At 32.0% G+C, this 11,623-nt stretch overlaps 1 protein-coding gene across 1 annotated transcript in view; it reads left to right on the top strand.

Moving 5' to 3' along the window:
* LOC139751750 (glucose dehydrogenase [FAD, quinone]-like) overlaps positions 1-11,623 on the top strand; it is a 31,776-nt gene continuing 20,153 nt past the window's right edge. Inside the window, exons 1-6 of the mRNA XM_071667297.1 lie at positions 1-118; positions 666-868; positions 973-1,162; positions 1,304-1,438; positions 1,557-1,681; positions 2,388-2,441. Coding sequence (XP_071523398.1) covers positions 692-868; positions 973-1,162; positions 1,304-1,438; positions 1,557-1,681; positions 2,388-2,441 — 681 coding nt within the window. The 5' untranslated portion in view covers positions 1-118; positions 666-691. The remainder of the gene's footprint in view (positions 119-665; positions 869-972; positions 1,163-1,303; positions 1,439-1,556; positions 1,682-2,387; positions 2,442-11,623) is intronic.

Genomic DNA, 11,623 nt, shown 5'->3' with positions numbered 1-11,623 from the left:
GCTCTGCGGATAGTTCCCGAGGCTCTGCTCCGGCTGGCGTTGGCGGTCGTGCTTAGCGAATCTGGTCGCCACGACTACAACACCCGCAACCCCGAACCACTGTACGACTTCATCATCGGTACGACTTCATTGCACTGTCATTGGCGAGTGAGGGAAGAGGAGAGTGGTAGGAAAAGAATCAGGGAAGCTCAGCTAGTTTTCAATGGATAGAATTTGAGGTGGACGGGAGGAAGATTTCAAATACATCAATCAGTTAAAAGAGAAACCCGTAGTGGTAGTTATGAAACGGATTAATGACTTTGTTATGATTATAAACAAAGCCCTAAGTTTTATGAATCAAAATTTTGGCTCTAGAATCCAGTTATCTAGGTGAACTGAAAGATATTTTTGGTAAACTTAATGATGGTTCTGGTCTATTTCAACTTGGCTTCAATAGTGGCTATGGATAACCATCACTCCTCCTGGCGTGGGATTCGAACTCACAACCTAAAGCGAGGCCACTGTGTCACAGCCAGGATAATACAGTGCTGACTGAGCATCTGTTAACTAGATATTGTGTGGAACATTCTCCTTCCTTCGTTTAAGCACTGATATCTTTAGGACCGAAAGTCGGTTCGGAAAATTCCTCTGTTCTCTGAGTGTGGTGTGTCTGTGGTTGGTGACAGTTGGAGGCGGGTCTGCGGGGTGCGTGATGGCCGCGCGACTATCGGAGGTGAACCAATGGCGGGTACTGCTGCTGGAGGCTGGCGGGGAACCTCCCCTGGAGAGTTACGTTCCAGGACTCGTCGTTCTCCTCCTTCAGAGTGACGCAGACTGGGATTACTTCACCACACCTCAGCAACACGCTTTCCGAGCTTATAATAATAATGTAAGGAAACTGTCCATGGCCACTAGATAACATGGTATATGAGCAACATTTTGTACATCATCAGTATGTCTAAAAGTTAACCCATTTATCCTCCTCACCACCAGACTGTGCCTTACCCTAGGGGACGCACTGCAGGAGGTTCCTCTACCATCAACGGTATGATCCATGTCCGGGGGAACAGGAGGGACTTCGATAACTGGGAGGCGCTGGGCAACACTGGCTGGAGCTACGAACACGTCCTTGGGTACTTCAAGAAGATGGAGGATTACAGAGGAACATTCGATAACCAGACGGGTTAGTCGAAGTACCCTATGCAGGTCGTATGAAATATCGATAACACATTCACATCAAACTTCTCATTTTGTTTTCGTTATCCATAATCTTTGGCTTGTATTAAATCCCTCCCTTCCTTCCTGCTCCATTCCATTCCCCCAGCGATATACCGGGGTCGTGGTGGCCCTCAGACTGTAGAAACCAAACGCTGGAGGACACAGGTGGCTAGCAGTTTCCTTAGGGCGGGGCAACAACTTGGGTTCGAAATCCTCGACTCGAATGGGCCTGAACAGATGGGTAAATATAATGTGAATCAGCGAGTTGCCTCTACAGCTGACTTTTGTCGGAATTTTTTCTAATGTCACATAAAATTTCCACTGGTTCATATCACTTGGGTAATTTTCTCTCCACTCAGGTTTTTCTTTGGTTGATGTCACTGTGCGAGATGGTCGAAGATGGTCGACCGCGGAGGGTTATCTCAAGCCAGCAGCCACCACCAGGCCAAACCTGCACGTCGCATTCCACGCCCACGTCACCAAGGTACCTCCATATGTTACAGAAGTACATTACACGTCAACTTTATCCCTTAAGTACTTTAAACGTCTCATGCGTAAACCACACATCACACAGGCACCATACACATCACTACGTGTTCTAAAAGCTACTTAGGCGCACAGCTCACATTCATCCGGTATCCCATCTATCACCCATACGTCTATCAAGTATATCCCATAGTGTACTGGAAACCGTAAGAATTGCATCCAAATTCACGCAGAGGGTACACGTTATTTCCCACAAATGCACCACCTTTCATTTAGAGCACGTACGTGCATACCACAAAGGGAAACCACGCGTCACATGGATGTCTCATATATCAAATAGGTATCACTACACTTCACACTGGCACGTCACAAGTCATGCCGTTACCCTCGTATCATGCAGACATATTGTCCTTCGCATTGTACAAATATTCTTGGGTGTTACCTCGACATTGTTAAAGCTTTAATCCGTCCTTATCCAGGAGTCGAGACACGACCCTTATCTAGTATCCGAACCTAACCAATATCTTAGGTATGCAGTAGCGTGAAAACGCTGTGTCTCACTGATAACCATCAAGCCATTATGATAGTGACACACTTTCATTCTTATGCTAATGTATTAAATGAATGACCGTAATTAGTGACTACTTTTGTTTAGGATGCATATCGCTCTATCGATCCAATTAATGCGACTAATTCGTTTCCAGATCCTGTTTAACGAGAAGAAAGCAGTGGGAGTCCAGTTCGAACAGGGAGGGAAGGTAATGATAAACTTTAAGCTACTAAGTGAGTTTTACCTTCGAGTCAGGATATTGAAGTCCTTTATTGTTCTTCTTGTCGTAAAGGAGTCGAGAGTTGAACATATAGCTGGACCACAGTGTAAAATCTATGGCAAGTTTTCACCCATTAGCTGATGATTAAGGAAATTACGTCATATCTAAAGTGACAGAGATCATTACCGTCTCTCCTTGACACCAACGAAGAACTTAAGATTAACTATCAAGTCTTCTCATTTCTTTTTTCTTCCGGCTTTGCAAGTGACTCAGTATCATTACAGGTTATAGCCCTGCAAAATATTTTGCTCAGATTTTCAGCTTCTTCAGATTTTAATGAAAATCTGAGTATAGATATTATTTTACGTGCTGATTAAGTATTCCGAGTCAAATGACTGCATTTCGCATTATCAATGCCTTTAATTACCTCTTAGATTAATTATAATAAAATTGACATGCTAATTACTCGACTAATTACACGAATTTCTAAGTTTTGACCACAGATTCCTATTCAGCATACCTAAAACCATCTATCCTGAGATTCTCAAGAAAATCCCTTTTTTGAAATAATCAAGAAAAATCCAAAATACTTTCCTCAGATTTTCAACTTCTTCAGATTTTAATAAAAATGTGACGTTATAGACATTATTTTACATGCTGATTAAGTATTTTGAGTCAAATGACTGCATTTCCCATTATTAATGCCTTTGATTACACCTTAAATTAATTATAATAAAAGTAATATGCTAATTACTCGACTAATTACACGAATTTGTAGTAATGACCACAGATTCGTATTCAGCATACGTAAAACGACATATCCTGAAATTCTCAAGAAAATCCATCTTTTTGAAAAAATTCAAGAAACATCCATGGCATAGTATAACCCTTGTAAAATATTTTGCTCAGATTTTCAACTTCTTCAGATTTTAATGAAAATATGGGTATAGATGTTATTTTACATGCTGATTAAGTATTCCGAGTCAAATGACTGCATTTCGTATATTTAATGCCTTTAATTACCTCTTAGATTAATTATAATAAAATTAACATGCTAATTACTCGACTAATTATACGAATTTCTAAATTTGGACCAAAGATTCGTATTCAGCATACCTAAAACCGCATATCCTGAAATTCTCAAGAAAATCCATTTTACAAAAAAATCAAGAAATAGCCTTGTAAAATATAGCCTTGCAAAATATTTTGCTCAGATTTTTACGTATGCTGAATACGATTTTGAGGTCAAAACTTAAAAATTCCTATGAAAAGTCGAATAATTACAAATTTAATTTTATTACAATTAATCTAAGGGGTATCTAAAGGCATTAATAATGCGAAATGCAGTCATTTGACTCAGAATACATAATCAGCATGTAAAATAATATCTATACTCAGATTTTCACTAAAATCTGAAGAAGTTGCAAATCTGATTTGGATTTTTTTTTAAATCTTTTCAAAATATGAATTTTCTTGAGAATTTCAGGATATATGGGTTTAGGTATGCTGAATACGAATCTGTGGTCAAAATTAAGAAATTCGTGTAATTACTCGGGTAATTAGCATATGAATTTTATTGTAATTAATCTAAGAGGTTTAAATTAAAGGCATTGATAATGCGAAATGCAGTCATTTGACTCGGAATACTTAATCAGCATGTAAAGTAATATCTATAAATACGAATCTGTGGTCAAAACTTAAAAATTCGTGTAATTATTCGAGTAATTAGCATATTAATTTTATCATAATTAATCTAAGAGGTAATTAATGGCATCAATAATGCGAAATGGAGTCATTTGACTCGTAATACTTAATCAGCATGTAAAATAATATCTATACTCAGATTCTCATTAAACTCTAAAGAAGTTGAAAATCTCAGCAAAATATTTTGCCTAGGATTTTTCTTGATTTTTTCAAAAAATGGATTTTCTTGAGAATTTCAGGATAGATAGTTTTAGGTATGCTGAATACGAATCTATGGTCAAAACCTAAAAATTCGTGTAATCAGTAGGGTAGTTTGCATATGAATTTTATTATAATTAATCTAAGGGGTAATTAAAGGCATTAATAATGCGAAATGCAGTTATTTTACTCAAAATACTTAATCAACATGTAAAATAACATCTATCCCAAGATTTCCATTAAAAGTTTAAGAAGTTGAAAGTCTGAACTTGGATTTTTCTTGATTTTTTTCAAAAAATGGATTTTCTTGAGAATTTCAGGATAGATAGTTTTAGGTATGCTCAATACAAATCTATGGTCAAAACCTAAAAATTCCTGTAATCAGTCGGCTGATTAGCATATTGATTTTATCATAATAAATCTAAGGGGTAATTAAAGGCATTAATAATGCAAAATGCAGTTTTTTACTCAAAATACTTATAAGAATGTAAAATAACATCTATACCAAGATTTTCATTAAAATTTGAAGAACTTGAAATCTGAACAAAATATTTTGCAGGGGTATAGCCTAGGATTTTTCTTGATTTTTTCAAAAAATGGATTTTCTTGAGAATTTCAGGATATGTGGTTTTAGGTATGCTGAATACGAATCTGTGGTCAAAACCTAGAAATTCGAGTAATTAGTCGAGTAATTACCATATTAAATTTATTAGAATTAATCTAAGGGGTAATTAAAGGCATTAATGATACGAAATGCAGTAATTAGACTCGGAATACCTAATCAGCATATAAAATTATATCTACTCAGATTGTCACTAAAATCTGAAGAAGTTGAAAATGTGAGCAAAATATTTTGCCTTGGATTTTTCTTGATTTTTTTCAAAAGATGGATTTTCTTGAGAATTTCATGATAGTTGGTTTTAGGTATGCGAAATACGTATCTGTGGTCAAAACCTTAAAATTCGTGTAGTTAGTCGGATAATTATCATATTGATTTTATTGTAATTAATCTAAGGAGTAATTAAAGGCATTAATAATGCGAAATGCAGTTATTTTACTCAAAATACTTATAAGCATGTAAAATAACATCTATACCAAGATTTTCATTAAAATACTCAGATTTTCATTAAAATTTGAAGTTGAAAATCTGAACAAAATATTATGTTGGACATTAGGATTTTTCTTGATTTTTTTCAAAAATGGATTTTCTTGAGCATTTCAGGATATATAGTTTTCGGTATGCTGAACACGAATCTCTGTCAAAACTAAGAAATTCGTGTAATTACTCGAGTAATTAGCATAATAATTTTATTGTACTTAATCTAAGAGGTAATAAAAGGAATTAATAATGCGAAATGCAGTCATTTGTCTCGGAATACTTAATTAGCATGTAAAATAATATCTAAACCCAGATTTTCAATAAAATCTGAGGAAGCTGAAAATCTGAGCAAAAAATTTTGCAAGGCATTAATTTTTCTTGATTTTTTTTCAAAAAATGAATTTTCTTGAGAATTTCAGGATATGTGGTTTTACGTATACTGAATACGAATCTGTGGTTAAAACTTAAAAATTCGTGTAATTAGTCGAGTAATTAGCATATTAATCTTATTATAATTAATCTAAGATGTAATTAATAGCATTAATAATGCGAAAAGCAGTCATTTGACTCGTAATACTTAATCAACATGTAAAATGATATCTATACTCAGATTTTCCTTAAAATCTGAAGAAGTTGAAAATCTGAGGAAAAATTTTGCCAGGCTATATAGCCTTGGATTTTTCTTGATTCTTTTCCAAAAATGGATTTTCTTGAGAATTTCAGGATAGATAGTTTTAGGTATGCTGAATACAAATCTATGGTCAAAACCTAAAAATTCGTCTAATCAGTAGGCTAATTAGCATATTAATTTCATTATAATTAATCTAAGGGGTAATTAAAGGCATTAATAATGCGAAATGCAGTTATTTTACTCAAAATACTTATAAGCATGTAAAATCACATCTATACCAAGATTTTCATTAAAATTTGAAGAAGTTGAAAATCTGAACAAACTATTTTGCAAGGCTATACTATACACTGGGATCTTTCTTGATTTTTTTTCAAACAATGAATTTTCTTGAGAATTTCAGGACGTGTGGTTTTAGGTATACTGAGTACGAATCTGTGGTCAAAACTTAAACATTCTTCTGAATAGTCGAGTAATTAGCATATCAACTTTATTATAATTGATCTAAGGGGTAATTAAAGGCATTAATAATGCGAAATCCGGTCATTTGACTCATAATACTTAATCAGCATGTAGAATAATATCTATACTCATATTTTCATTAAAATTTGAGGAAATTGATAATCTGAGCAAAATATTTGGATTTTTCTTGATTATTTTCAAAAATGGATTTTCTTGAGAATTTCACGATAAATAGTTTCAGGTACGCTGAAACCGAATCTGTGGTCAAAATATTAAAATTCGTATAATTAGTCAAGAAATTAGCATGATAATTTCATCATAATTAATCTAAGGGGAAATTAAAGGCATTAATAGTGCGAAATGCAGTCATTTGACTTAAAACACTTAACCAGCATGTAAAATAACATCTATAACCAGATTTTCAGTAAATCTGAAATTAAAAATCTAAGAAAAATATTTTGCGTAGGATTTTTCTTAATTTTTTTTCAAAAATTGAATTTTCTTGAGAATTTCAGGATAGATGGCTTTAGGTATGCTGAATATGAATCTGTAGTCAAAACCTAGAAATTCGTATATTTAGTCAACTAATTAGCATATCAAATTTATTATAATTAATCTAAGGGGTAATCAAAGGCATTAATCATGCGAAAAGCAGTCATTAGACTCGGAATACCTAATCAGCATATAAAATTATGTTTATACTCAGATTGTCACTAAAATCTGAAGAAGTTGAATATGAGCAAAATATTTTGCCTTGGATTTTTCTTGATTTTTTCAAAAGATGGATTTTCTTGAGAATCTCAGGATAGATGGTTTTAGGTATGCTAAATATGAATCTGTGGTCAAAACCTTAAAATTCGTGTAATCAGTCAGATAATTATCATATTAATTTTATTGTAATTAATCTAAGAGCTAATTAAAGGCATTAATAATGCGAAATGCAGTCATTTGACTCAATATACTCAATCAGCATGTAATATAACATCTATAACCAGATATTTATTAAAATTTGAAGAAGTTAAAAATCTGAGGAAAATATTTTGCAAGGATTTTTCTTGGTTTTTTTCAAAAAAATGGATTATCTTCAGAATTTCAGGATAGATAATTTTAGGTATGCTGAATCCGAATATGTGGTCAAAATCTGAAAATTCGTATAATTAGTCGAGTAATTAGCATAATGATTTTATAATAAATCTAAGAGGTGATTAAAGGTATTATTAATGCGAAATGCAGTCATTTGACTCAAAACACTTAATCAACATGTAAAATAACATCTATAACCAGATTTTCATTAAAATTTGAAGAAGTTGAAAATCTGAACAAAATATTTTGCAAGGCTATAGCCTAAGATTTTTCTTGATTTTTTTCAAAAAATGGATTTTCTTGAGAATTTCAGGATGTGTGGTTTTAGGTATGCTGAGTACGAATCTTTGGTCAAAACTTAAACATTCTTCTGAATAGTCGAGTAATTAGCATATCAATTTTATTATAATTAATCTAAGTGGTAATTAAAGGCATTAATTATGCGAAATGCAGTCATTTGACTCATAATACTTAATCAGCATGTAGAATAACATCTATAGCTAGATTTTCATTAAAATTTGAGGAAGTTGAAAATTTGAGAAAAATATTTTGCAGGGATTTTTCTTGGGTTTTTTTTCCAAAAATGGATTATCTTGAGAATTTCAGGAGATATAGTTTCAGGTATCCTAAATCCGAATCTGTGGTCAAAATCATAAAATTCGTATAATTAGTCGAGTAATTAGCATATCAATTTTATTATAATTACGTTAAGGGGTAATTAAAGGCATTAATAATGTGAAATGCAATCATTTGAATCCAAATAATTAATCAGCATGTAAAATAACATCTATAACCAGATTTTCATCAAAATTTGAAGAAGTTGAAAATCTGAACAAAATATTTTGCAAGGCTATAGCCTTGGATTTTTCTTGATTTTTTCAAAAAAGGGATTTTCTTGAGAATTTCAGGATGTGTGGTTTTAGGTAGGTTGAGTACGAATCTGTGGTCAAAACTTAAACATCCTTCTGAAAAGTCGAGTAATTAGTATATCACTTTTATCATAATTAATCAAAGGGGTAATTAAAGGCATTAATAATGCGAAATGCAGTCATTTGACTCATAATACTTAGTCGGCATGTAGAATAATATCTATACTCAGATTTTCATTAAAATCTGAAGAAGTTGAAAACCTGAGCAAATATTTTGCCAGGGTATAGCCTTGGATTTTTCTTGATTTTTTTCAAAAAATGGATTTCCTTGAGAATTTCAGGATGTGTGGTTTTAGGTATGCTGAGTACGAATCTGTGGTCCAAACTTAAACATTCTTCTGAATAGTCGAGTAATTAGCGTATCAATCTTATTATAATTAATCTAAGAGGTAATTAAAGGCATTAATAATGGGAAATCCAGTCATTTGACTCCTAATACTTAATCAGCATGTAGAATAATATCTATACTCAGATTTTCATTAAAATTTGAGGAAGTTGAAAATCTGAGCAAAATATTTTGCAAGGCTATAGCCTTGGATTTTTCTTGATTATTTTCATTAAATGGATTTTCTTGAGAATTTCAGGAGAGATAGTTTCAAGTATGCTGAATCCGATTCTGTGGTCAAAATCTTAAAATTCGTATAATTAGTCGAGTGATTAGCATGATAATTTTATAATTAATCTAAGTGGTAATAAAAGGCATTAATAATGCGAAATGCAGTCATTTGACTCAAAACACTTAAACAGCATGTAAAATAACATATATAACCATATTTTCATACAAAATTTGAAGAATTTGAAAATCTGAACATAATATGTTGGAAGGCTATAGCCTTGGATTTTTCTTGATTTTTTTCAAAAAATGGATTATCTTGAGAATTTCAGGATGTGTGGTTTTAGGCATGCTGAGTACGAATCTGTGGTCAAAACTTAAACATTCCTCTAAATAGTTGACTAATTAGCACATTAATTTTATTATATATAAACTAATTGGTAATTAAAGGCATTAATAATCCGAAATCCAGTCATTTGACTCATAATACTTAATCAGCATGTTCAATAATATCTATAATCAGATTTTCATTAAAATTTGAAGAAGTTGAAAATCTGAACAAAATATTTTGCAAGGCTATAGCCTAGGATATTTCTTGATTTTTTTCAAAAAATGGATTTTCTTGAGAATTTCAGGATGTGTGGTTTTAAGCATGCTGAGTACGAATCTGTGGTCTAAACTTAAACATTCTTCTGAATAGTCGAGTAATTAGCGTATCAATTTTATTATAAATAATCTAAGGGGTAATTAAAGGCATTAATAATGAGAAATCCAGTCATTTGATTCCTAATACGTAATCAGCATGTAGAATAATGTCTATACTCAGATTTTCATTAAAATTTGAGGAAGTTCAAAATCTGAACAAAATATTGGATTTTTCTTGATTATTTTCAAAAAATGGATTTTGTTGAGAATTTCAGGAGAGATAGTTTCAAGTATGCTGAATCCGAATCTGCGGTCAAAATCTTGAAATTCGTATAATTAGTCGAGTAATTAGCATGATAATTTTATAATTAATCTAAGTGGTAATTAAAGGCATTAATAATGCGAGATGCAGTCATTTGACTCAAAACACTTAATCAGCATGTAATATAACATGTATAACCAGATTTTCATACAAAATTTGAAGAAGTTGAAAATCTGAACATAATATGTTGCAAGGCTATAGCCTTGGATTTTTCTTGATTTTTTTCAAAAATTTATTTTCTTGAGAATTTCAGGATATGTGGTTTTAGGTATGCTGAGTACGAATCTGTGGTCAAAACTTAAACATTCTTCTAAATAGTTAAGTAATTAGCATATTAATTTTATTATAATTAACCTAAGGGGTAATTAAAGGCATTAATAATCCGAAATCCAGTCATTTGACTCATAATACTTAATCAGCATGTTGAATAATATCTATACTCAGATTTTCATTAAAATTTGAGGAAGTTGAAAATCTGAGCAAAATATTTCGCTAGGCTATAGCCTTGGATTTTTCTTGATTATTTTCAAAAAATGGATTTTCTTGAGAATTTCAGGATAGATAGTTTAATGTATGCTGAATCCGAATCTGTGGTCAAAATCTTAAAATTCGCATAATTAGCCGAGTAATTAGAATGATAATTTTATTAAATTAATCTAAGGAGTAATTAAAGGCATTAATAATGCGAAATACAGTCATTTGACTCAATATACTCAATAGACATGTAAAAGAACATCTATAACCAGATTTTCATTAAAATTTGAGGAAGTCGGATATCTGAGGAAAATATTTTCCAAGGATTTTTTTTTTTTTTCAAATAATGGATTATCTTGGGAATTTCAGGATAGATAGTTTCCTGTATGCTGAATCCGAATCCATGGTAAAAATTTTAAAATTCGTATAATTAGTCGAGTAATTATCATGATAAATTTATAATACTTAATCTAAGGGGTAATTAAAGGCATTAATAATGCGAAATGCAGTCATTTGACTCAAAATACTTAATCAGCATGCAAAATAACATCTATAACCAGATTATCATTAAAATTTGAAGAAGTTGAAAATCTGAACAAAATATTTTACCAGGCAATAGCCTTGGATTTTTCTTGATTTTTTTCAAAAAATGGATTTTCTAGAGAATTTCAGGATTTGTGGTTTTAGATATGCTGAGTACGAATCTGTGGTCAAAACTTAAACATTCTTCTGGATAGTCGAGTAATTAGCATATCAATTTTATTATGATTAATCTAAGGGGTAATGAAAGGCATTAATAATGCGAAATCCAGTCATTTGACTCATAATACTTAATCACCATGTAGAATAATATCTATACTCATATTTTCATTAAAATTTCAGGAAGTTGAAAATCTGAGCAAAATATTTTGCCAGGCTATAGCCTTGGATTTTTCTTGATTATTTTCGAAGTATGGATTTTCTTGAGAATTTCAGGATAGATAGTTTCAGGTATGCTGAATCCGAAGATGTGGTCAAAATCTTAAAATTCACATAATTAGTCGAGTAATCAGCATGATGATTTTATTATTTAT

This window comes from Panulirus ornatus, chromosome 12 (assembly GCF_036320965.1).
Source record: "Panulirus ornatus isolate Po-2019 chromosome 12, ASM3632096v1, whole genome shotgun sequence".
In the NCBI taxonomy this organism is placed as follows: Eukaryota; Metazoa; Arthropoda; class Malacostraca; order Decapoda; family Palinuridae; genus Panulirus; species Panulirus ornatus.
The sequence above is the reverse complement of the archived record's forward strand: the minus strand, read 5'-3'. Positions and strand labels throughout refer to the sequence as shown.